This window comes from Manis pentadactyla, chromosome 6, assembly GCF_030020395.1.
Source record: "Manis pentadactyla isolate mManPen7 chromosome 6, mManPen7.hap1, whole genome shotgun sequence".
NCBI classification, from domain to species: Eukaryota; Metazoa; Chordata; class Mammalia; order Pholidota; family Manidae; genus Manis; species Manis pentadactyla.
The window spans coordinates 21,964,739-21,992,128 of record NC_080024.1 but is presented as its reverse complement, the minus strand read 5'-3'; the positions used below and the strand labels follow the sequence as shown (position 1 = coordinate 21,992,128).

Genomic DNA, 27,390 nt, shown 5'->3' with positions numbered 1-27,390 from the left:
CAGTTCCGAGGAGGCTAAAACAGAGGACTAAATGTAGGGTTGTATCCTGGATGAAATCCTGGAACAGAAAAAGGATATTAAGAAAACATAAATGGAATTAGAATAAAATGTGGACTTTTGATGATAATTTATCAATATTGGTTCCTTACTTGTGACAATGTACCATGGTAATACATGATGTTAACAGGGGAATGTGGTACAGGATATATAAGAATTCTGTATTATATCTGCAATTTTTATGTAAATCTTATACTCTTCTAAATAAGTATATTTAAAAATTTTATAATCTGTTTGGCATCTAAGAGTAGGTACACATTTTTCACTTTTTTCTTTAATCCAGGCATATCATAAGCACTAATCTATAGTTTATAATTTATTATCTATACTGTATTAGTAAATGTTGCTATTCAGTTGCTACTTAACAAATGAATAAATAGTAGGAAAAATGTGTGTATCTGTATGTAATTAAACAGCTTGTATTTTGTGTTGGTGTAGTCATATACAATGAGAGACCTTTTCAAGGTTGAAATTTTAATTCAAGTCTGTTCAGGAAATACAGGTAAATGGTCTGCCACCAAACTAACAAATGTTCTTAATTATAAAACATCTTTAATAAAACAGGAAGTGTCTGTGGGTGGAAAGTGAGCTAGAGTTTTTAGAATAACAGCAGTCTATTCATATTTTACTTCCCAACTAATACTAACCTCATCTTTTATGGACATGAAGATGAATTAAGTTGTGAAGCAATTTCAAAAAGGAGAAACCTCTCTCAAAGTAGAGAACTGAATGATTATCACTCAAAATGTGCAATGAGTATTCAGGAAACTATGCTGTGAAATAAATGTTTCAGATGCTTATCCATAATTGATACTTAATAATTGCTTGTGGAGTGAATTTAAACTGAATGTTATGTTTTCCTTTTGTTATAATCCATCTTTAATTTAAAAAATACATAGGAATTAATCAAAAAGAGATTAGTATTTTTTATATTTTGCAACCAATATTGAGACATTATATTTTATTTAACTTTTTAAAGTTATTTAGTATATATAACCCTGTATCTTTGGATTTTATTTTTTAGATTTCTGGACTTGAAGCAACACTGAGGGATATGGAATTAGGGCATAGTTACCATGTTCCTGAAATTAGAGGTAAAAGTAAAATGTGATAAAACTCTTATTTAATATTGTTTTGTGGTTTCTTAACCTTAACAGAGCTCAAAACTTTAGAGAGATTTTAAAGTGAGTAAAATATGTGGTAACTGTTTCACAAATTAAAATGTTAATTAAAAGACCAAGAGGAAATACAGATATGATACTGTATAGGTTAATTTTAGAGAAAATATGGTAAACCATTATAGGATGACTTTGTTTCTGGCCATGTTGGAATACCTGGTACCATACAAGCTTTTTCCCCCAAAATAACTAAAACTAGGTTATGTAAGAGGCAACTACGTTTAAGGCAATGGAAAACAGCACAAGTCACAAAAGGCAAGTTGCAGAACGAAAATTTGTAATTTGAGCTCCACACTCACCATGGATTTGTGTCTGGGGAAATTTCCAAACCAAGCTCCATGGAGATGGCGGTGAAGAAGAGCATGGCAGTCCTAATGAACTGAAAAGGAAAAGGTCATAGTTCATGGCAGCTGAAGCAACTAGAATCTGTAGGAAAGGACACCACTGCTACCATGTGCAGGGATTTACTGTGGGTCTTAGGTGATGACTTGCCTACATGTGTTAAGATTACCTGAGACTTACCAGAGGAAATTCTACAGGACCAAGAGAGGACTAGGGATTGTAGAGGTTAAGTGGTGATGGAGACATTGGAGTTCTGTCCATGTCTGAATGGTAAGAACTCTGTAATACTTTGGTAATACCATATAACATTCAGCATCCTATACCCACCCTATAAAAAAAAATCCCTGCCTATAAAACCAAAACAAAGCTTTATGTGGAATTTCTAGGAGAGTTTGGAGTTTGAATTTTGCCAAGTTAGAGTACCTTGGGAAATATTTAGAGTTTTCTGTGGACCATCCTAACAAAGCTTAAAGTTAAACCTACAATTTCAAGGTGATCATCAAAAAATTAAACTGCCTGTTAGAACAAAAATTAGTACACTTCAGAGAAAGAAAATTGAGCAGAGTTTATAACATATCATTTATACTAGATATGTTACAGAAACAGGAAAATGTGACCTATGATCGAGACAAAAATCAGTGGAAACCTACACTGAGATTTCCAGGTATTCAACTGAGAAGATAAAAATACTAAAGTAGCTGTTTTGAATATGATCAAGAACTTAAAGTAAAATATGACATTAATAAGTAAAGAGGGAATCTCAGAAGATAAATGGTAATTCAGAAAAAAGGAAATTGAAATTATCATACTGAAAAACACAATAAATTTAAAATTTTGTATTTTTCACATATGTTAGCAATGTATCTAATGTTTATACGGTATTTATAAGGTATGTAACAGCAGAAAATAGTAATTGTGGTGATGGTTTTGCAAGTATTCTGTAACTTGATTTTTGTGGTGATTACCCAACCTTACACTTAAAATGTATTCATTTTATTACAAGTAAATTATACTTCAATAAATATAATTTTAAAACAATATTGGAAAACCCTAAAACATGGAAAGGCTGCAAAATGAATTTTCTTAGTAAACATGACATCCTATTATTCCCAGATGATTATTATGTTCTTGATTAAAGCTTAAAGCAATTTGAAGCATTTTCATATTTGAAATATTTTTCTTGGCCTTGATTCAGTAGTTTCTTTCCTCATATTTCATTAAAGAAATGTTAGTTATGCTCAGTGCTGTCTAAAAAGACTAAGCACAAGAATGTTCATTACAATCATATCTAGAGGAAAAAAACAATGCAAGCAATCTTAATCTATAACCACAAGTCAATGTTTAAATATAGTTGATTATACTACTTGGAAGTCTTTAAAAATCATGCATAAGAAAATACATTAAAATGTTATATTAATATAATAAGAAATAATAACATTTATGTAGTATAAGGGCATGTCTGTTAAAGTATATTCAAAGAGAAGTGTTTGGAGGATACACACCAAAATATTTACATAATTTTGCGTGTGATTACTTCCTATATTTTTTCCTTATTATGCATTTTTACAAAGAATCCCAAAGCATAACATCAAAAGATTATTTGTTTTCATATGTTGATAACAGTCAGTTATAAATAGGAAAGGATAGTATCAAACTATCATAAACTTAGGAACTCTGACTCCCAACATGACTGATGATTATGAAAAATAATATATAGAAAAAGGCTTAATGGTTGAGGCATTGGGTTGGTGGTTGCACCAGTTAATTTCTAATGCTCCATTCTACTCATAACAGTTTATCTATTTATCTGTTTATCTTTGACATCTCTATTAAAATAAGCTGATGGTTTAGATAACTCCTGTATGAAGTTTTACCTGCTGACTCACTGAAAGCTCAGATGATGGTTAGCATTTTTTAGCAGTATTTTTAATTAAGGCATGTACATTGTTATTTTTGACATAACACTGTTGCACACTCAGTAGACTACAGGCAGTATAGTATAAACATAATTTTTATATGCACTGACAAACCAAAAAATTCATTATTTGACTTGCTTTATTGCAATATCCACTTTATTGCAGTGGTCTGGAACCAAACCTGCAGTATCTCTGAGGTATGCGTGTATTTGAAATCAGCTTGCTGTTGGAAATGTAGGAAAAAATGATATATATGCATATGGAAAGATGTGAAAAAGAAAGAGACTGTTCCTATAACTTTTATTTTTCTCTCAGATGATTCCATTAGGACTGCTCTTTATGTGCAGAAAAGTTTGGAGACCAATGTTACAACTATATTGGACTATTCTGTATTTTCCTATCTGTATTTTTTAACATCAAGAAGCATAGAGAATAATACTTTATTAATACAATATTCTTTTAAGAATCTCTTATTTATAATTCAGTTCCACTTTGAAAATTTTGTCATTGCTTACCATTCTCTCCTTTGACTTTCTTCACCTTAGTTTATAAACACCCAAAACCTCATAACAACAGGAATTTGGATATAATGTAATTGGAGGTTGGCTGCTATGCTCTCTGACTGCCTCATCAGGCAACTTCACTAACCTTGCAGTAATGTCACCTGCATTTTGGGGAAATGCATTTTAGAACTCAAAGTATTTTGCTATGGTTTTAATGTTATTAATTTAATACTTTAAAAATATATGTATCATTATGACTTTGCTATTCATACCTTTTGCTTATAATCATATATCTTACTGAAAAACAGTATAAATATTAAGAATAAACTGTATTATCTTGTAGTTGCTCCTAATTGTGGAAAGGAAAATGCAGCAGAAGGGCCTACTCAAAAAGGTCTTCGTGAAGCCAGGGAACGAAACAAACATAAAACAAAGATTAAAGATAATGTAAAGGTATGATATTTATTTTTGTTTACATTAATTCATACCTAACTTTCAGATTTTTAGATCCACGGATTCATATGGTATCATATTTTACTGTAAAAGGAAGTTAGAGATTATATATTCCAAGCCCCTTCATTTATAGATGGAAAACGTAGGTCATTAAATGTTACTAGTAATTGAGGGATACATATGGCAGAGACAGCACATTGAATCACTCTGCCATCTTCCTAACATAACCACAGTCATGTCTACTCACCTCACTTTTTGCTTAAGATTACCCTGTCCAAAGCGTAACTTCCAGATCATCTCATTTCTTTTCTCATAGTTTAATTTCAAACTTTTTTTTAGTCTTTAAAGGTAAAATGGAAAGAATTATGCCCCATTTAAGAATCTTGTTACATATGAATTTCTTTGCTTTAAAATAAGCTGGTAGTTAAAATCTTCTGTAATGATTAAAGAAAAATGGCACTAAAAATGTCTGGTCAAAGATCAAAAATGAGGAAGAAAAAAAACTACATACAACCTGTGAGGGGTTTAGTATGTTGTTATGAAAATTGCATAAAAGTCTAGTTGAGATAATGAATTTTACCTCATATAGTAGTAGTTGTTACCTTTATAAAGCATTGGTCATCTCTGAGTTCTAATATATCTAGCAATCATTTAAAATGTGGAAATATTTACAATTATAATAGCTTTTTAGATGTAGTAATTCTGTAAGGACAGTAGATTTTTATGAATTCAAAAAATAAATCAATTACAAAGCTAATATCAATAAAATTTTTTCCTCAAAAGTAAGCATTGGAATCTGGTATCATGTATAATATTTGAATAAATATAGACTAAACACTTTCAGATTAAACTAAGGCTTTGATATTCACTTTTTTGTGATTCTGAGATTAGTATTTTACTGTTCCTCTATTACCACTCTGCGTTTATGGAATTTGAGGTAGATCCACCTTTTCCATGCCAACAATCTCCCATCAGGATGGACTTTCCCTTTTTTTGTTACCACAAAGCTCTCCCAGTCCACCACCTGCCTTTAATTTAAATGTCTGCCAAATGTAAGCGGTGGTGGTGAATGACTTGTTGCTTGTTTTCTTTTGGGTGATCCATGTTTATCTCCACAGAGGTCTGTGTGCTCAGGAGCAAATAAAGCACTTGGAGTTAAGGATTTTTGGTATGATGGTGGTTACTATTATCAGGAATATTTCATTTTCTGATGGCATAGGTATTCTCTTTCAGGTAGTAAGATATACTTCAAAATGATTTGTTGTTTCACCCATTAAAACTTATGGCTTGTAAGACTTTACTAATGTAAGGTTGGCTTTTTTTTTTTTCTTAAATTTTGTTATCATTAATCTACAATTACATGAAGAACCATTATGTTTAATAGGCTCTCCCCTACCCCAAGTCCCCCCCACAAACCCCATTACAGTCACCGTCCTTCAGCATAGTAAGATGTTGTAGAATCACTACTTGTCTTCTCTGTGTTGCAAAGCACTCCCCTTTCCCTCACCCCCCATATTATACATGCTAATCATAATACACCCGTTCTTCTTTCCCACCCTTATCCCACCCTACCCTCCCATTCTCTCCAGTCTCTTTCCCTTTGGTAACTGTTAGTCCATTCTTGGGTTCTGTGATCCTGCTGCTGTTTTGTTCCTTCAGTTTTTCTTTTGTTCTTATACTCCACAGATGAGTGAAATCATTTGGTATTTGTCTTTCTCCGCTTGGCTTATTTCACTGAGCATAATACCCTCTAGCTCAATCCATGTTGTTGCAAATGATAGTATTTGTTTTATTCTTATGGCTGAATAATATTCCATTGTGTATATGCACCACATCTTCTTTATCCATTCATCTACTGATGGACACTTAGGTTGCTTCCATTTCTTGGCTATTGTAAATAGTGCTGCAATAAACACAGGGGTGCATCTGTCTTTTTCAAACTGGAGTGCTGCATTCCTGGGATAAATTCCTAGAAGTGGAATTCCTGGGTCAAATGATAAGTCTATTTTGAGCATTTTGAGGAACCTCCATATTGCTTTCCACAATGGTTGAACTAATTTACATTCCCACCAGCAGTGTAGGAGGGTTCCCCTTTCTCCACAACCTCGCCAACATTTGTTGTTGTTTGTCTTTTGGATGGTAGCCATCCTTACTGGTGTGAGGTGATATCTTATTGTGGTTTCAATTTGCATTTCTCTGATAACTAGCGATGTGGAGCATCTTTTCATGTGTCTGTTGGCCATCTGAATTTCTTCTTTGGAGAACTGTCTGTTCAGCTTCTCTACCCATTTTTTAATTGTATTATTTGCTTTTTGTTTGTTGAGGTGCATGAGCTCTTTATATATTTTGGATGTCAAGCCTTTATTGGATCTGTCATTTATGAATATATTCTCCCATACTGTAGGGTACATTTTTGTTCTATTGGTGGTGTCCTTTGCTGTACAGAAGCTTTTCAGCTTTATATAGTCCCACTTGTTCATTTCTGCTTTTGTTTTCCTTGCTCAGGGAGATATATTCATGAAGAAGTCACTCATGTTTATGTCCTAGAGATTTTTGCCTATGTTTTTTTCTAAGAGTTTTATGGTTTCATGACTTATATTCAGGTCTTTGATCCATTTCGAATTTACTTTTGTGTATGGGGTTAGACAGTGATCCAGTTTCATTCTCTTACGTGTAGCTGTCCAGTTTTGCCAGCACCATCTGTTGAAGAGACTGTCATTTCCCCATTGTTTGTCCATGTCTCCTTTATTGAATATTAATTGACCATATATGTTTGGGTTAATGTCTGGAGTCTCTAATCTGTTCCACTGCTCTGTGGCTCTGTTCTTGTGCCAGTACCAAATTGTCTTGATTACTATTTCTTTGTAGTAGAGCTTGAAGTTGGGGAGTGAGATCCCTGCCACTTTATTCTTCCTTCTCAGGATTGCTTTAGCTATTCAGGGTCTTTGGTGTTTCCATATGAATTTTTGAACTGTTTGTTCCAGTTCATTGAAGAATGTTGTTGGAAATTTGATAGGGATTGCATCAAATCTGTATATTGCTTTGGGAAGGATGGCCATTTTGACAATATTAATTCTTCCTAGCCAAGAGCATGGGATGAGTTTCCTTTTGTTAGTGTCCTCTTTAATTTCTCTTAGGAGTGTCTTATAGTTTTCAGGGTATAGGTCTTTCACTTCTTTGGTTAGGTTTATTCCCAGGTATTTTATTCTTTTTGATGAAATTGGGAATGGAATTGTTTTCCTGATTTCTCTTTCTATTGGCTCATTATTAGTGTATAGGAAAGCCACAGATTTCTGTGTGTTAATTTTGTATCCTGCCACTTTACTGTATTCTGATATCAGTTCTAGTAGTTTTGGACGGATTCTTTAGGGTTTTTTATGTACAATATCATGTCATCTGCAAATAGTGACAGTTTAACTTCTTTACCAATCTGGATTCCTTGTATTTCTTTGTTTTATCTGATTGCCATGGCTAGGACCTACAGTACTATGTTAAATAACAGTGGGGAGAGTGGGCATCTCTGTCTTGTTCCCGATCTCTGAGGGAAAGCTTTCAGGTTCTCGCTGTTCAGTATGATGTTGGCTGTGGGTTTATTATATATGGCCTTTATTATGTTGAGGTAGTCGCCCTCTATACCCATTTTGCTGAGAGTTTTTATCATGAATGGATGTTTAACTTTGTCAAATGCTTTTTCAGCATCTATGGAGATGATCATGTGGTTTTTGTCTTTCTTTTTGTTGATGTGGTAGATGATGTTGATGGATTTTCGAATGTTGTACCATCCTTGCATCCCTGGGATGAATCCCACTTGGTCATGGTGTATGGTCCTTTTGATATATTTTTGAATTTGTTTTGCTAATATTTTATTGAGTATTTTTGCATCTACACTCATCAGGGATATTGGTCTGTAATTTTCTTTTTTGGTGGTTTCTTTGCCTGGTTTTGGTATTAGGGTGATTTTGGCTTCATAGAATGAGTTTGGTAGTGTTCCCTCCTCTTCTATTTTTTGGAAAAATTTAAGGAGAATGGGTATTATATCTTCTCTGTATGTCTGATAAAATTCCAAGGTAAATCCATCTGGCCTGGGTGGTTTTTTCTTGGGTAGTTTTTTGATTACCACTTCAATTTCTTTGCTGGTAATTGGTTTGTTTAGATTTTGTGTTTCTTCCTTGGTCAGTTTTGGAAGGTTGTATTTTTCTAGGAAGTTGTCCATTTCTTCTAGGTTTTCCAGCTTCTTAGCATATAGGTTTTCATACTAGTCTCTAATAATTCTTTGTATTTCTGTTGGATCCATCGTGATGTTTCCTTTCTCATTTCTGATTCTGTTGAGGTGTGTTGATTCTGTTTTTCTCTTAATAAGTCTGGCTAGAGGCTTATCTATTTTGTATATTTTCTCAATGAACCAGCTCTTGGTTTCATTGATTTTTGCTATTTTATTCTTCTCAATTTTGTTTATTTCTTCTCTGATCTTTATTATTTCCCTCCTTCTGCTGATTTTAGGCCTCATTTGTTCTTCTTTTTCCAATTTTGATAATTGTAACATTAGACTATTCATTTGGGTTTGTTCTTTCTTCTTTAAATATGCCTGGATTGCTATATACTTTCCTCTTAAGACTGCTTTCGCTGCGTCCCACAGTAGTTGGGGCTTTGTGTTGTTGTTGTCGTTTATTTCCATATATTGCTGGATCTCCATTTAAATTTGGTCATTGATCCATTGACTATTTAGAAGCGTGTTGTTAAGCCTCCATGTGTTTGTGAGCCTTTTTGCTTTCTTTGTACAATTTATTTCTAGTTTTATACCTTTGTGGTCTGAAAAGTTGGTTGGTAGTATTTCAATCTTTTTGAATTTACTGAGGCTCTTTTTGTGGCCTAGTATGTTGTCTGTTCTAGAGAATGTTCCATGTGCACTTTAGAAGAATGTGTATCCTGTTGCTTTTGGGTGTAGAGTTCTGTAGATGTCTATTAGGTCCATCTGTTGTAGTGTGCTGTTCAGTGCCTCTGTGTCCTTACTTATTTTCTGTCTGGTGGACCTGTCCTTTGGAGTGAATGGTGTGTTGAAGTCTCCTAAAATGAATGCATTGCATTCCATTTCCTCCTTTAATTCTGTTAGTATTTGTTTCACATATGCTGGTGCTCCTGTGTTGGGTGCATATATATTTAGAATGGTTATATCCTCTTGTTGGACTGAGCCCTTTATCATTATGTAATATCCTTCTTTACCTGTTGTTACTTTATTTGTTTTGAAATCTATTTTGTCTGATACTAGTAGTGCAACACCTGATTTTTCCCCCTATTGTTTGCATGAAATATTTTTTTCCATCCCTTGACTTTTAGTCTGTGCATGTCTTTGGGTTTGAGGTGAGTCTTGGGGTTTGGGTCTTTTTTTTTTTATCCATTCAGTGACTCTATGTCTTTTGATTGGTGCATTCAGTGCATTTACATTTAGGGTGATTATTGATAGGTATGTACTTATTGCCATTTCAGGCGTTAGATTCGTGGTTACCAAACGTTCCAGATTACTTTCCTTACTATCTAAGAGTCTAACTTAACTCACTTAGTATGCTGTTGACAAAACAATCAAAAGGTTGTTTTCTATTTCTCCTCCTTTTTCTTCCTCCTTCATTCTTTATATATAGGTATCAAATTCTATAATTTGGGAATAGTCAATTTCGTTTTGCATTTGCCTTGCTATCAGCTGCTCCACCCTCTCTCCCGTGATTTTTCTACCTCTGGTAACAGCTATCCAACCCTAGGAACACTTCCATCTATAGCAGTCCCTGCAAAATAGACTGCAGAGATGGTTTGTGGGAGGTAAACTCTCTAGGCTTTTGCTTATCTGGAAATTGTTTAATCCTTCCTTCAAATTTAAATGATAATCTTGCTGGATAAAGTAATCTTGGTTCCAGGCCCTTCTGATTCATGGCATTTAATACATCATGCCACTCCCTTCTGGCCTGTAAGGTTTCTGCTGAGAAGTGTAATGTTAGTCTGATGGGCTTTCCTTTGTATGTGATCTTATTTCTGCCTCTGTCTGCTTTTAACAGTCTGTGTTTATCCTTGATCTTTCCAATTTTAATTACTATGTGTCTTGCTGTTGTCTTCCTTGGGTCCCTTGTTTGGGTGATCTGTGGATCTCCATGGCCTGACAGACTATGTCCTTCCCCAGATTGGGTATGTTTTCAGCAACTATCTCCTCAAAGACACTTTCTATCCCTTTCTCTCTCTCTTCTTCTTCTGGTATCCCTATAATGCGAATATTGTTCCTCTTGGATTGGTCACACAGTTATCTCAATATTCTTTCACTTTTAGAGATCCTTTTTTCTCTCTGTGCCTCAGCTTCTTTGTATTCCTCTTCTCTAGTTTCTATTTCATTTATTGTCTCCTCCACCGTATCCAACCTGCTTTTAATACCCTCCATCATGCTCTTCAATGATTGGATCTCCAACCTGAATTCATTCCTGAGTTCTTGGATGTCTTTCTGTACCTCCATTAGGATGTTGATGATTTTTATTTTGAACTCCCTTTCAGGAAGAGTCACGAGGTTCATATCATTTATCTTTCTCAGGAGTTGTATTAACAATTTTACTCTGGACAAGGTTCCTTTGGCGTTTCATGTTTGTATATGGCGCCCTCTAGTGTCCAGATGCTCTTTTCTGGAGCTGCTGAGTCCCTGAAGCAATGTCGGGGGTCGCAGGGGAGCGGTACTGGTGCCGGTGGGGAGGAAAGAGCTGTTTCCCGCCTCCTGGCTGCTGTGCCTGTCTCCACTGCCTGAGCCAATGGGCTGGTCACACAGGTATAAGTTTTTGTCCCAGAGCAGCCAGATATGGATCCCTGTTTTCCACAAGCAGCCGGAATCCCAGTCTCCCCAGGAACTCTGCCTGTATTAACTTTCTAACCCAGTAGTCATGCGAGTCTCATGAAAGCACCATGAAATGTAGGTTTGTGCCACCAACACAGGACTCCGGAGCTAGGTATTCAGCAGTCCCAAGCCTTCCACTCCCTCCCTGCTCCATTTCTCTTCCTCCCACCAGTGAGCTGTGGTGGGGGATGGGCTTGGGTCCCGAGGAGCCACAGCTCTGGTACGTTACCCCGTTCGCTGAGGTCTGCTCTTTTCTCCAGGTGTGTGCAGTCTGATGCTGTCTTCTTTCCTGTTGCTCTCTCAGGATTAGTTGCGCCAATTAAATTTTCTAATTGTATCCAGTTTTAGGCAGAAGCCTGTCTTTCCTCTCACGCCGCCATCTTAAATCATATCTGAATGTTGGCTTTTTATATGATAAAAAGCTACTGAAATATATGACAAATACATATTTATGCACAGATTAGGCTTTATTTCAGTCTTACATTAATATTTGGCATAATACCTAGAATATGAGAGAAAAATTGAGGCCTTAAAAATGGTAAAGTACAGATTAAGGTGAATTCTTTCCCCTTCAATGAGTAATCATTTTAACCAAGTATTCTGTTTTGATTTATTTTTTTTCCTGTAAATTTTATACCCTTTTACTGACATCTCCCCAGTTTTCCCCTCACTAGTCCCTGGTAACCACCACTGTACTATTTGTTTCTATGTAGGCTTTTTTAGATTCTACATATAAGTAATATCATATATTATTTGTGTTTCCCTGTTTGATTTATTTCACTTAGCATAATACCCTCAAGGCCCATCTATGTTGTTGAAAATGGCAGAACATTCTTTTTTCCCAAGGCTGAACAATATACCATTATATATATATATATATACACACACATACATACATGCACATCATACCTTACTTATCCATTCATCCATTGCTAGACACTTAGGTTGTTTCCATATCTTGGCTATTGTGAATAATGCTGCAGTGAACATGGGAGAGCAGACATCTCTTTGAGATCTTGTTTTAATTTCCTTTGGATATATACGCAGAAGTGGGATTGCTGGGTTATACAATAATTCTATTTTTAATTTTTTGAGGAAACCTCTATACTGTTTTCCATAGCAATTGCACCAATTTGCATTCTTACCAACAGTACACAGGACTTCCCTATTCTGTACATCCTGGCCAACTCTTGTTACATATTGTCTTCTTGATGATAGCCATTCTGACAGGTGTGAGGTGATAATCTCACTGTGGTTTTGACTTAATTTCCCTGAATGATTAATGATGTTGAACATCTTTTCACATATCTATTGGTCATTTGTGTGTCTTCTTTGGAAAAATGTCTCTCCAATTCCTCTGCCTGTGTTTTAATAGGTTTGTTTACTTTTTTGATTAAGTTGTATGAGTTTTTATGTGTTTCTGTATTTACCTCTTAACAGAAATATGGTTTGCAAATATTTTCTTCCATTCCACAGGTTGCCTTTTCATTTTGTTGATTGTTTCTTGCACTGTTCAGATGCTTTTTTTAAAATGTAGTCTCATTTGTTGATTTTTTTTGGTTCTTATGCTTTTGGTGTCATATCAAAAAATCATTGACAAGACCAATGTGAATGATCATTTTCCTATGTTTTCTCTAGAATTTTTCTAGTTTCAGGTCTTATGTTTAAGTCTTTAATCCAGTTTGAGTTAACTTTTGTAAGTGGTGTAAAATAGGGCTTCAGTTTCATTTTCCTGTGTGTGGTTATCCAGTTTTCCCAAAAACAATTTTTTCAAGAGACTATCCTTTCCCCACAGAATATTCTTAGTTCCCTTGTCAAATATTAGTTGACCGTATTTGTAGTAGTTTATTTCTCAGCTTTCTATTATGTTCTGGGCTATGTGTCTATTTTTGTATCAGTATCATACTTTCTTGATTACTGTAGTTTTGTAGTATAGTTTGAAATCAAGAGTGTAATACCTCCAGCTTTGTTGTTCTTTCTCAGAATTGCTTTGACTAGTCAGGCCATTGGTCTTTGTGATACCATATGAATTTAGGATTTTTTTTCTATTTCTGTGCTAAATGCCTACAGAATTTTAATGGGCAGATTGCATTGAATCTGTAGATGGCTTTGGGCAGTATGGACATTTTAACAATAGTAGTTCTTTTGATACATGAGCACAAAATGTGCTTTATTTGTTTCTTCTTTCCATTTTTTTCTTCTTCTTCAATTTATTTCATCAATGTCTTATAGTTCTCATTTTGTAGATCTTTCATTCCTTGGTTAAATTTATTCCTAAGTATTTTATTATTTTATTTTTTGCTATTATCTGTGGAATTTTCATTATTTGTTTTTCAACAATTTCATTGCTAATGTGTGAAACCACAAAATATTTTTGTATTTTGATTTTATGTTCTCCAACTTTATGGAATTTGTTGATTAGTTCCAAGTGTTTTGGTTGAGTCTTTAGTATTTTCTGTATTCATATAATCTGCAAATAATGACAGTTTTACTTCTTTTTATTCCTCTTTGAATGTTCTTTCTTTTTCTTGCTTAGTTTCTCTAGGTAGGAATTCCAGTACTCTGTTGAATAAGAGTGGGGAGACAGGGAATCCTTGTCTTGTCTTGTTCCTGATCTAGAGAAAACTTTTCAACTTTTCACTGTTTAGAATGATGTTAGTTGTAGGTTTCTTGTTTCTGGCCTTCATTATGTTGAGCTATGTTCCTTGTACAACCAATTTGTTGAGTCTTTTCTCATGAAAGGATTTTAAACTTTATCAAATGCTTTTCTTGCATCTATTGAGATGATTATATGATTTTTATCTTTCCTTCTATTAATATGGTATAACATTTATTGATTTGCTTGTCTTGAACCATCTTTGTATCCTAGGGATAAATCCCAGTTGATCATGATGTATTATCCTTTTAGTGTATTGTTGAATTCAGTTTATTAATATTTTATTGAGAATCTTTGCATCTATATTCATCAGGGATATTGGTTTATAGTTTTCTTGGAGTGTCCTGTTCTGGTTTTGTTATCAGGGTAATGCCAGCCTGGTAAAATGAGTTTAAGAGTCTTTTATTCTCTACAGTTTTTTTAATGGAGTTTGAGAAAGTTTGTCATTAATTTTTCTTTACATGTCTGGTAGAAATTCACCAGTGGAACTATCTGGTTTGTTTTTTTCTGTGTTGGGAGATTTATGATTACTGATTTAATAATTTTTACTTGTTATTGGTCTGTTCAGAGTTTCTCTTTCTTCATGATTCATTCTTGGTAGGTTGTATGTTTCTTGGAATTTATCCATTTCTTCTAGGTTATTCAATTTGTTGACATATAATTGTTCATAATAGTCTGTTATTCTATGTATTTGTGTGTTATTAGTTGTAATATTTTATCTTTCACTTCTGAGTTTCTGTCTTCTCTCTTTTTTCCTTAGTCTAGCTAAGGTTTTGTCAATTTTGTTTTTCATTTCGAAAAACTACTTCTTAATTTTAATCTTTTCTACTGATATTCTTGTCTCTATTTCATTTATTTCTTCTCTGATCCTGTTGCCTCCTCTCTTCTGCTAACTTTGAGCTTAATTTGTTCCTCTTTTTATAATTCCTTTGAGTTGTAAAGTTAGGTTGGTTATTTGAGACCTTTTTTTTTTCTAAATATGCACATTTATCTCTGTAAGCTTCCCTCTGAAAACTACCTTTACAGCATCCCATAGGTTTTGGTTTATTGTGTTTCTATTTGCACTTGTTCAAGTTATCTTTTACTTTCACTTTAGATTTCTTCTTTGGCTCATTAACTGTTCAGGAGTGTGTTATTTAGTTTCCATATATTTATAAATTTTCCATCTTTCTACTTGTTGATTTCTAGTTCATACTATTGTGGCTAGAAAAGATAGTGTGATTTCAATCTTAAATTTGCTAAGACTATTTTGTGTTCTATATGATATATCCTAGAGATGTTCTTTATTTGCATTTGAGAAGAATGTGTATACTGTTATTGCTGGATGGACTGTTCTGTATATGTCTGTTAGGTCCATTTTGTTCTAAGTATGATACAAGTCTAATGTTTCCCTGTTGATTTTCTGTCTGGATGATATATCTATTGCTGAAAGTAGGGTATTAAAGTCCCTTATTGTATTGTGGTCTTCAGATTTATTAATTTTTGCTTAATATAGTTAGGTGCTCCAATGCTGATGTGTATATATTTGCAATTATATCTTCTTGATGAGTTGATCCCTTTCTTATTATATAATGACCTTCTTTGTCTCTTGTTATTAATTTTGGCTTAAGCTCTATTTTATTTGATATCCCACTTTCTTTTGGTTTCCACTTGCATAGGGTATCTTTTTTGACCCCTTTACTTTGGGTCTGTGTGTGCCCCAAAGCTGAAGTGAGTCTCCTACAGGCAGAGTTGGGTTTTGCTTATTTAGCTATTTATTCACTTTGTACCTTTTGATTGGAGAAGTCAGTCCATTTGCATTTAGAGTAAGTATTAATATATAAGCACTTATTAATGCTTCCTTAATAAATGTTCTCTGACAGTTTAACAGTTACTTTTCTCTCACTTGCTTTGTACCGTTGTGAATTGGTGATTTTCTGTGATGGTGTTCTCTGATTTCCTTGTCTTTATCTGTTGTGAATCCACTAAGTTTTTGCTTCATGGTTACCATGAGGCGTCCGCAACACACCTTATAGATGTAATGTAACTTAACTTCAGTCACACAAGACTCTACCCTTCTTATTCCTCTCCTTTATATTTTTAATGTTATAAAATACCTCTTTTAATATTGTATTTTAATTAAGAAATTATAGCACCTATAGTTATTTTTAGTACTCTGTTCCTTTAATTTTATAATAGAGGTGACTCGTTAACACATCATCATATTGCAGAATTAGTTTTCAACATCTCACTGTATCATCCCATCAATGTGTTGTATATATATTTTTTATTAAGGTATTATTGATGTATACTCTTATGAAGGCTTCACATAAAAAACAATGTGGTTACTACATTCACCCACATTATCGAGTCCTCCCCGCTATAACCATTTCAGTCACTGTCCGTCAGTGTAGTAAGATGCCACAGAGTCACTACTTGTCTACTCTGTGTTACACTGTCTTCCCCATGATCTCCTCCACACCATGTGTACTAATCGTAATACCCCTCAATCCCCTTCTCCCTCCCTCCCCACCCACCGTCCCCCACCCCTCCCCTTTGGTTACCGCAGTTCCTTCTTAGAGTCTGTGAGTCTGCTGCTGTTTTTTTCCTTCAGTTATGCTTTGTTGTTGTACTCCACAAATGAGGGCAATCATTTGGTACTTGTCTTTTTCTGCCTGGCTCATTCCACTGAACATAACACCCTCCATCTCCATCCATGTTGTTGTAAATGGTAGGATTTCTTTCTTTCTTATGGCTGAATAGTATTCCATTGTGTATATGTACCACATCTTCTTTATCCATTCTTCTACTGATGGACACTTGGGTTGTATATTTTCATAACTTTTCATGTTACTAGTTAGTGGCTTTTTGTTTCAGCTTGAAGAAGTCCTTTCAGCATTTCTTTTAAGCCAGGTCTAGTGGTGGTGAACCCTTAGCTTTTGTTTCTTTGAGAAAGTATTTCTCCTTCATTTTTGAAGGATAACTTAGCTGGATAGTTTATTTGGCTGGTAGTTTATTTCTTTCAGAACTTTTACTGTAATTCCATTCTATCTGTTAAGATTTTTGCTCGGAAATTCACTGATAGACTAATGGGGGTTCTTTTGCATATTAAAATCCTTTTTCTCTTGCTGATTTTAGGATGTTCTCCTACCTTTGATTTTTGATAGTTTCATTATAATGTGCTTATATAAGATTGTTTTGAATTGAAATAATGGTGTTCTCTATTAGCTTCATGAACTATATGTCTGTTTCTCTCCCTAGGTTTGGGAAGTTCTCAGCTATTCTTTCTTAAAATAACTTTTCTGCCCCCTTCTTCCTCTCTTCTGGAACTCCAATAATTTTGATATTCTTTCTTTTTGATAGTAACTCATAGATCATTTAGGCTTTCTTCATTCTTTTTTCTTTGTCCTCCTCTTACTAGGTTATTTCAGAGTTCCCTTCCTCTAATTCACCTATTCTATTCTCTTTAGTATATTCTGATATTGATGCTGACTATTGAATTTTTCCTTTCATTTTTTCAATTCTTCAGCTCCAGAATTTCTGTTTAATAATTTTAAATGATTTCTATCACTTTGTGAAATTTCTCATTTATGTTCATGTGTTATTTTTCTGCCTTTGTTGAATTGTTTTTCTCTGTTCCTTGAGCTTATTGAGTTTCCTCAAAACAGCTATTTTGAATTCTCCATTTTCCCTCTAGTGGTACACTTTATAGTTTCTTCCTACTTGGGTCTGTTTTCCCTTGTCTGGCTGCCCCCTTAGATGTCTTTAAAAACAACTGTAGGCCCATATTTCTACTATTGTCACATTCTGGTATCTGGGTTTCATGTCTCTGTGATCCATTTTTAGGAGAGTATAGTATTTCCCCTAAGCTCTTTACCCTGCTGTTGCAGACTGAAAATTAGGCACAGATCCTGCTATGATTTCCAGTTGCAAAGAACAAACATCCAGTTACCCCTGGGTCCTGTTAAAGGCCCACACACTGGGTTTGAGACTATGATATTCTGCCCCTATGCCTCTTGGAGGTGTAGGGCTCAACATGAGGGTTTTCTCTGAAGAAATCCTCCTAGCTCATATTCTTCATTTTCATCCCTTTTAACCTCCTTATTTCTTTAATATATCTAAAAACATTTAAAAGCATCAACTAACTTTAGTTTTTAGATGAATCCTTTAAAATTTTTGCAAATGGTCTCATACTTCCACTGGAATATAGAAAGTATTGAACCTTGATGCTTCTGTGAAACTTCTAGTTTAAAACCTCATTTTTCTTTTCTGTATAATCTTTTCAGTATTTTTCTTTTTTTAAGAGTTGTAAAATTTCAACAGAATTTCACTAGAATATGGTTTTTATTTTTGTTTGCTTTTCATCTTTCATATAACATGGAGACTGGTGTTCTTCTCAAGGAATTTCTTTTCTGTTATTCATTTGAATCTATTATTTCTTTATTTTTTTTCTGAAATTGCCAACAGATAAGTGTAGATTCTTAACTAGTATTTCATAAATCTTAAGTTCTCTGCCATATTTTCTCTTTGTCTGTTTTGCATTTTGATATATCTTCTCAACTTTGCCTTCTCAATTATTTAACAATTGGCTTTATCTAATTATCACTTTCACTCCATTGAATTTGTTATTTTGAAAATTCTATTTTTCATTTTCAAGATTTGTTTCTTGTTGTCCAATTAGTCCTTTTTTGTAGAAGCCTAATCACTCATTGATGTAATTTTCCTTCAGTCTCCTTGAAGAAGATAATTAGAATTGTTAAAAACTGATTTTCTGTTCCCTCAGTTTCTTCTGTTTTTTTTCCAGAGTCTTTTTTTTATCTTTGTCCTTATCTTACATTTTTTTTATTATTATATATTTTTTCAATGACTGTATATCTCTCAAGATAGTTTGTCTACTTTAATTAGGGAGCAGTTATTGGGTTTTAGTCTACATGTAGAACCACTGTCTTGCATCCTCTATATAAAACTTAAGGAAGAAATAATGAAGGAGGAATGATTTGTTTGCCTTTGCAATTCTGAAAGTAGTTATTTAAAGAATTTCTCTGATGTTTTCACTCTTCATTCAGGCAGAGTCAGGAAAACATTCAGAGTTTAAGTTAGAAGAGAACCACTTTAGATCTTTTGAACAAAATAACTTTAATACAAGGAATTTGTTACACAGGTAACAGAGGAACTAAGCTGCCAAATGGTAGGACAGGGCAACAACTCAGAGATTGGCAATGGTGGGACACTGCCATCATCTTTTGTATTGAAGGCAAGTGAAAGAACAGTGTTATAGGAATTCAGAAGCTGGGGCCATTTGGTAGAACTCTGAAGTAAGGGGCTGTCTAGTAAGAGCTAGAGCCAGGAAGAGATGCAGAGGATAGGGGAAGGAAATTCTAACACATAATACAACAGGAGAGATAAGAAAAAAATTGTTAATATATGTAACAAAAATATTCTTAGCTGAACAGTCTGTTTCCAGACATGATGTATAGTTGATTGACTTATTTCTTCTTTTAGTGCTCATTCAGTGTTTGTCTTTTACTTAGTTGGCACCTTTGCAGTTCTTACCTGGTGAGTTGACCCATATCTTCAATCCTGAAAGGTCTTGAGTATTTAACAGTCCTGCTATCTTGTATTGTTGTAGTTTTCTATAGACATTTACTAGTTAACATGGAATTACTAAGATGTGCTCCAGATTTTTTGCTAGTTTACACTCTTTTCAGCAGCAATCCTGTCAGAGTGTGGCAAACTGTTTCAGAGATCCCTGAATCACTAGATTACAGACTTACTTTTAATGTGATGGTGCCTTCCCTATGTGCCACAGAGAAACATTTTTCCCTTTTGAACTAACCATCTAATAGCAGAATCCAAAGTTGCTGGGGGCAGGAAGCAAAACCTTTGCATGTTGATTATTAGATATAATAATGCAAAGGGCAACTTTTGTTTCTGTGAACCCTTGGTTTCTATGACTATGTAAGAACAACCTTGCAGAATGCTGTTTTGAAACTAACACTGTAACTGTGATTTTAATAAGCTGTTCCACTCTTCTGTTAGGCCATCTGTTTCTGGGTAATGGTGGGTCACTAATTCTGTAGGTGTTAGCTCATCACCATATTACCTTTACTGTAAAATGCATACTTTGTTCAAAAGAATGTGTTGTATGGTATTTCACAACAATGAAAAAGGAAATGTGTAAATATGTGGATTATGGTGCTTTCAGATCAGTGAAGGTAAATACCCAGTCTGCAATAGAAGTGGCAGTAGGAGACAACACGTTTTCAATTTTGCAATGATCTACATTCATTTTCTAAGATAATCAATTTTCTGTTAAGGCCAAACTAGCAAGTTTAATGGGGATGTGTTGGGTACCTATCTTCTATATCTTTCAAGTGTTTTATTATGGCACTAATTTCTATAATTCCCACAGGCTTGTGCTTTGGTTTTGGGTTACTTTTTTGGTAGGGTTGGGAAGGTCTAGGACTTCCATTTGATCCTTCCTATGATAGTAGTATTACGTCATAAATCAGGGAATCAATGAGTAGATTTTACTAATTGGCTAACATGTCTATTCCAGGTATAGAAACAGAAATTGGGGAAATAACCAGGGAATGGGTCTACAAACCCCCTGGAATTATTGTCAAACACATGGACCAAAACACCACTTGTCATGAGGCTATCAATCCACTAGTTTGACTGTTGTATGGTGTTTTTGTGTCACCAGGAAAAGGTATCCATTCAAATCTAATGTCTAATTACTTCTAAAATGTCTACGGTAAAAAAAGTTGCCCTTGTAAATGGCTACTACCCATTTGGGGAAGGCTTGGAAGAAGATTTACAGTTAGATTTCCATTTTCCTAAATGAACCTTGCATGACACAGTTAAGAGAAAAAATTGCTACTTTATTGAGATTTTGAATAGTGATTATTCAAGTGAATTTTCAATGTTTCAACATATTTATTAAAGAAAAGCAGAATTGAAGAATTCCACATATCTTTGAATAGTTCTGAAATATAGTATTTATGTTTAGAATTTATTATTTGTTGTAGAGAGTAAAAAAGAATCATAAGGCATTCACTGAAGTTCAAATCTGTTGCTTTAATGACTCCTTGAAGAATTACATTTAGAGTTTACAATGACAACTTCTATATATTATAATTTTTATGTATTAAAAATATACCACTCATCTTTTGTTCTGACCTTTGTATTCAGTGATCATTATAAGAAAAGTGAAAAAACACCACTGATAGTATTTCAAAAAAGTCAGGAGAAACTTAGAGAAGATAAAGGGCTGCTAACTTGTTCCTTCCATCTTATTACTGCCTGATTTAATTCTTAATCTATTTTGGGTTAGAGTATAGAGGGTAGGTAGATATTGTCTGTTTGCAGCAACCAATGCTTTTACATAATTATCATGATACCCAACATTTATTAAGTATCAGTAACCATCTTGTTCATCCATTCAGATTAACATAATGTAATGATTAAGTGAAGTTCTGTGCTATTTCTAGACAGTGCACATCCGTTCACACTATTTCATGAATGAGGCAGAAATGTTCATCTGATCATACTTCCTAATAGGATAAAAAGAACACATTTTAAGATCAGTGGCTGCACACTGCACCTGAGGATGTGTTAATCTGCCCTTGCAAAGTTACTACATAAGGCAGAAGAGCTGCAATTGCAGTTTAGGCTTCTGCATTGTTGAATTTGCAGTAGTCTAATGTCATTCTCTAGGATCTCTGTTTCATTTTTTATTTGTTTGAAATTTAACTAGAAACATCACTTGATGGTTTTTAGAAATAAAAACATAAAATTTCTCATCTCAACCATTTTTAAGTGTATGGTTCAGTAGCACTGAGTGTATTCATGTTGTTGTGCAACCATCACACCATTTACCTCATGAACTTTTTCATCTTTCTAAATGGAAACTGTACTCATTAAACACCAACTCCCCATTGTCTCCTCCCAGTCTCTGGAAAGCACCGTTCTATTTCTGTCTCTATGAAATTTGAATAATCTACGTACTTGAATATGCAAGATCTTTGCTTTTACGTAGGCTAGTCTAGGGAATATGTGGGAACATGATGGTAACTGCCACATCTACATCCTTTAACTCATCTATGCTAACATCCTTCCACACACCCCAGCCGGGTTGCAATATTGTTTTGATAATATTAGGGAAAGGAGTAGTTTTAGAGGTTTTCACTTGACATTTCCCACTACAGTAATCCTTATCCCACAGCTCAACAACTAATGTGGGAATTCTGCACTCTACCAAGTATAACTTTTCAGATTACTTATTTGGAGACAAAGAAAAATACCACCAGATGGAAACATTCTCACTGTGAGCTGGACCTGGGCCAATACTCTATTTTTACCTGGTTCCCCGTATTCCTCAGCTCTAATGAGGGGCAAACATTGAAAATCTCTGAGAGTAATATCATACTAAACACATGATAACAGTCACAAAATATTTGGGTATTCTTTCTTCCCCAGGGTATAGTTACCCAAATAAATCATTGTATATACTTGCTATGGTGTTATAAGACACGTTTAGACTCATAGACCTGACCATTCCTTCGGTCAGTATATTCATTCAGTGTGTGGATACTGGCTCAGATCTGGAACCCAGACAAGAGAATGTGACTTTTTATGGGGTGGTTGCCCTCAGCATTCTGGTAATCCATCTTTTCTTTCTTCTGGTTGTAAAAACTGGCATTACCCTTGTTGGCTTCCCATCTTTCTGGCCTTTAAGGATGTTGTGTTCTATTAACTGTCTCTCTAGCTTTCTGTGGATCAGGCTCTCCTGACAGCTACTCTGCTGTTTTCCGTAACTGTGTTCACCTTGCTTTTGACATTTAGATGCTCCCATATGATCTTTCTTTTCTCATACTTGTATCATCCCTACTGCTTTTAAAAAGCCTAGTTCTCTAATAACATCTACCGTTGTCGTAGTGGACAGTGGACAGCTGCAGTTGAGCTGTTCAGTGATGCTGTGCCCCTCCACCCGTGCAGTACTTAACTCTTTTGTAATTGACATATCCTCTGTCATCGTGTGACTGTCTTCTGGGTTTTCAGCTTTATACAGTGTATCTACTCCTCATGCTCACTTCTCTGAGTCTTTTTGATACTTATTGCACCATTTGTCATGGTAACTTTGGCGTTTCTACTTCATTTGGTTAGGACATCATTTTTTTTCAAAGTTTGTAAGAGCCATTCTAGCATCATATTAACACCAGGGTCCTTGCCAGGGTGCTAAACTTTAGTATTAATAAACTCTCCCTTGTCTAATTTTATGTTCCACCTCCTTTGTTTCAACAGCCTCAGGACCCAGACCCACATGTATTCTTCTGGCACCCACATGCACATGTTGGCTGGTTCCTGATGTTTGGGCATTTTTCTCTCTCAGTAGAGTTGATACTTTTCTGTCTGGGTTATATTGTGACTTAAATGGATTTTGGGCAATTGGCCAAGCAGAAGGTGGACTGTATTTTTTAAGGGGGGAATGAGTTGTCTTGCATGGCAGAGGACTGAATTGCCTTTGGAAAAGGGAGGCATGCTTGCCTTTAACAGGGAGAGAAGGGTCACTTTTGCCTGTCCATAGAGTTCAGGGGTTTCTGAAAACTTAAGATTTTCATGTCTCAAATTTTTCCATGGTATCTCTATGTACTATAAATATTTTCCCCATGCTTTTCTACAAAATCATGTTCAAAATTATCAAAACAAAAGAGAAAATTATTTTACCTGTACTGTAGATGGTTCAAATTAAATTGGGTTATATTCTGTAATTTTTTGGTACTCAGAATAAATTAATTTCCTCCATAAAATCTGTGTAATAATTAGAGTTGGTTTTCCTGAATAACCCTCCTAACATATTTTCAAATATAACTCCTTTGATGATGACTTCTGGTCCTACATATTATCATAGTATAGCTTTACATCAATAATTTAGTTATCAACAGGAATTTCCATTTTGAGATATTACCATTACTTCAAAATTAAATGACTTCATTCATAAATCACCATCTTACTTCACAAAGATGCTAATTTCTTCATTTTTTAAGTGCCTGATGGTGTCTGCATTCCACCAATTCATTTAGTTCAAAATTATGGTATATTTGATCTTATCTTTCCCGTGTCTTCTGAGATCCTATTGATCAATTTTTCACATTAATTGGCAGGTTCTGAATTTCTAAATTGGGGGGAGATTTAGGGGTTAAAATCTTGTTGGAAAAGATGTAGGGAACTTAACCTGAAGTTTCATTTGCAAAAAAAAGTTAAATGTTTATTTTTGTTGGATTTAGATTTGGTGGAGATGACGAGGAGGGGGGGCTTCCTAAAACCACTCCAAACTGCCAATTTCACTAATTCTTTTTCCTTTTAATTCTTATTCTCACCCTTCCTAAACTTGTCTCCATGTCTGCTGGACTGTCCTCCAATAGTCCACTCTGTGTGACATCAAATACTTTTTCATGAAACTTGACTTTCTAAACTGGTCTTCCTAGACAATTGTTTGTCTTAGTTCTCAAGCCAGTTAGGTATCTGGCTTTCTGATAAGCCATATTAATTACGTATATATTTCCATAACATTATAAAACCTCTTCTATAAAGTTGAGTTGATATGAGATTATACTTTAAAGTTAATTTGTATAGTTTAAACTATTTTCTCTTGAATGAAAGCAAAAGTTTGTGTAAACCTTGGGAAAGTAGTTTTTGTCTGTCTTTAAGCTAATCAGTGGACTAGTAAGAGTCAATGGATTAGTTTTTGTAAAGGTAACTATGTATAGCAAAATTTTCTTCTATCTGTGAAGAATATTGTACTCTAAAAGAAATAAGAGCCATTATGCAATTAACTGGATACTTTTGCAATCATGTAAGTCTCAGTTAAGAGAGAAAAATTACTACTTTATTGAGATTTTGAATGGTGATTATACATGGGAACTTTCAATGTGTCAACCTTTTTATTAAAGAGAAACAGAATGGAAGAATTCCACATATATTTGAATGGTTTTGAAGGGTAAAATTGTAGAATATAGTTTTCATTGTAGAGGCAAAAAAAGAATCATAAGGCATCCACTGAAGTTAAAATCTGTTGCTTTAATGACTCTTTGAAGTTAAATTTGGAACTTACAATTTTTAAGTATTAAAAATGTACTCTCATCTTGTGTCCTGACCTGTATATTAAATGATCATGGACTTTTAAATGAAAGAAGTGTTATCTAGCTTACTAATGTTTCTGTGTGTAAACAGATTTATGTTCTTAATACCCCTGATATATTTCTGTTGGAAACCATGTCTTAAAGTATTGTAAATATTTTATCAGGAAGATGTGGATATTATTTCTCCAAGTGGATAGGAACAGGGGACATATTAGGAAGGATATATAAACTTTATAATACATACAATACAAATTTCAAAATATTTTATGACTTAAATATTCAAATGTCAAAAGTTAAAAGAAACAGATGTGCCTATTTTATTTTGTGAAATATTCATTTTATCTTCATACTTAAATAAAAATTTAAAATCTTATTAAAGGAGCGGTTAAAAAACCTACTAAAATTTTTAGATTATTTACCCAGGTAACAGCTGGTTTAGCAACAATTATTCAGAGCTTATTATAAGAAAAAACTTTGGCTAAGCTTAGTTTTTCATTAAGATATCCTTCAGTTGCAGTTAACAATTTAGATTACATTATTTCTTAATCATTTTATATTATAAGTTTAAAATCAGTCATATATATATATATATATATATATATATATATATATATAATATAAGAACAGCTTTTCAAAACTTAGCTTATACTGCCCATATAGCTATTAAAATAACTGCTTTATTATAAGGTTTGGGTGAATTTTCATATTTTTATTTTTCCCTTTGCCTTCTCTTAGGTCTTTAGAAATGATACATGTATCCTTTGTTAAGGGAGCAAAAAGAATATTATTTTTTACCATTGATTTAGCACTTTCATAACTTATACTTGAATAAGTTAACTTTCATAGTCCTTTTTCCTTCAGCACAGCATCTATTAACGTATTGTCGTATGTACATTGGCAGAAGCTGTTTTAGAATATGAATTATTTGTAAACCTAATGGGTATTTTAAACTCAGATCTGCCACTTATTACTAGTACAAACCTGGGAAAATTATATATCTGTATATTGATTCCTTTAATGAAAAAATGGGATCTTATTTATTATCTTTGTCATGACATCTGTCAGTGATTATGTGAAATGGTTTACAGCTTACATATAATGATTTGAAAATATGAAGAAGCAATAAAGTGTTCTTTCAGCTCTGATATGATGGTGTACATCATTATGTTGTGTTATACCACACTTGCTATGCTAATGGTGCACTTCAAGAGCACACAAGTGCTCTTATGTGCTGATACCTTACGTTTCTTTGAGTGAGTTTATTTGCATTTTGTGCAGTATTCTTGACTACAGTTATGCAATTATTATTATTTTTTGTCCAAATATCATTGTGACTAGCATCAACCAAGGATCTGGTTGACATTTTGCTAGTAATTGTGAATATTACATTAGGAAGTTAAAAATCATTCTAAGACATAATGATACTAAAAAGGAAATTAGTTTTGTATTGTTTTTAGAGTTTGGGAATATGGAATATATTAAAATGTCTGTAACCATGTGCAAATGGGAATTTTAATGCCTCAAATTTGATAATAATGTTGAATGTCTTCAACAGTTGAAATAATTCATTAAAAATCCCTGAGGAAATACATTAATCAAAATATTTATTCATAATATCGTGCCATGTTAAATACCTAAGGATTAAACCAACTTGTTTATAATTCTTTTCTAAGTAGAAAATCAAATAAATAGAAGTATTTAGATTATTACACTAAATATATTCTGCCTCCATAAAAGGAAGTGAATGTGAATCAGAATAAAAGCAATTAAGAAATAATAATTGTTCTCAGGTTTTCCAACTCTACTGTTTATTTGGAATTATGCATAAGCATGTATCATTTAGAAATACAAAAACTAGTTTGTAATGAAAAATACTCAGGATTTTGCGTTTTGAATTTTGATCAGTATTAATGTCTACATTATTTATATTTCAAAATACCCTATGTGAAACATGGATTTGTAGATTAAATATACCACAATTTAAAAGAAATATGTTCAAGTAATATTTAATTTAAATGTTATATGTATAATTGAATATAATGTTTAAATATATAAATTATATATACATATACACATATTAAACATAAACCCAAATAACATACTGTGTATATAAGTCCTCTGTAACTTGCTCTTTTGGTGTTTTGTTTCTAAGATTCTTTCATGTTGCTATATATGGCTATTGTTTATTTTACCATTGACTTTTCCATTCTGTTATTAACACATGTTTAAGCCATTTTACAGTTATACTCACTTCCTTCCACCCCATTTCCCACAGTCCCTAACCCTAGACAACAACTAATCTG

The 27,390-nt window shown here is 33.8% G+C and overlaps 1 protein-coding gene across 5 annotated transcripts in view; it reads left to right on the top strand.

The window, feature by feature from the left end:
* Positions 1 to 27,390, top strand: part of SPAG16 (sperm associated antigen 16) — a 974,490-nt gene that overhangs the window by 51,312 nt on the left and 895,788 nt on the right. For all 5 annotated transcript variants that reach the window (XM_057503578.1, XM_057503577.1, XM_057503581.1 and 2 more), the window contains 2 exons: positions 1,082 to 1,151; positions 4,340 to 4,449. In XM_057503578.1, the coding sequence (XP_057359561.1) occupies positions 1,082 to 1,151; positions 4,340 to 4,449 (180 nt within the window). The remainder of the gene's footprint in view (positions 1 to 1,081; positions 1,152 to 4,339; positions 4,450 to 27,390) is intronic.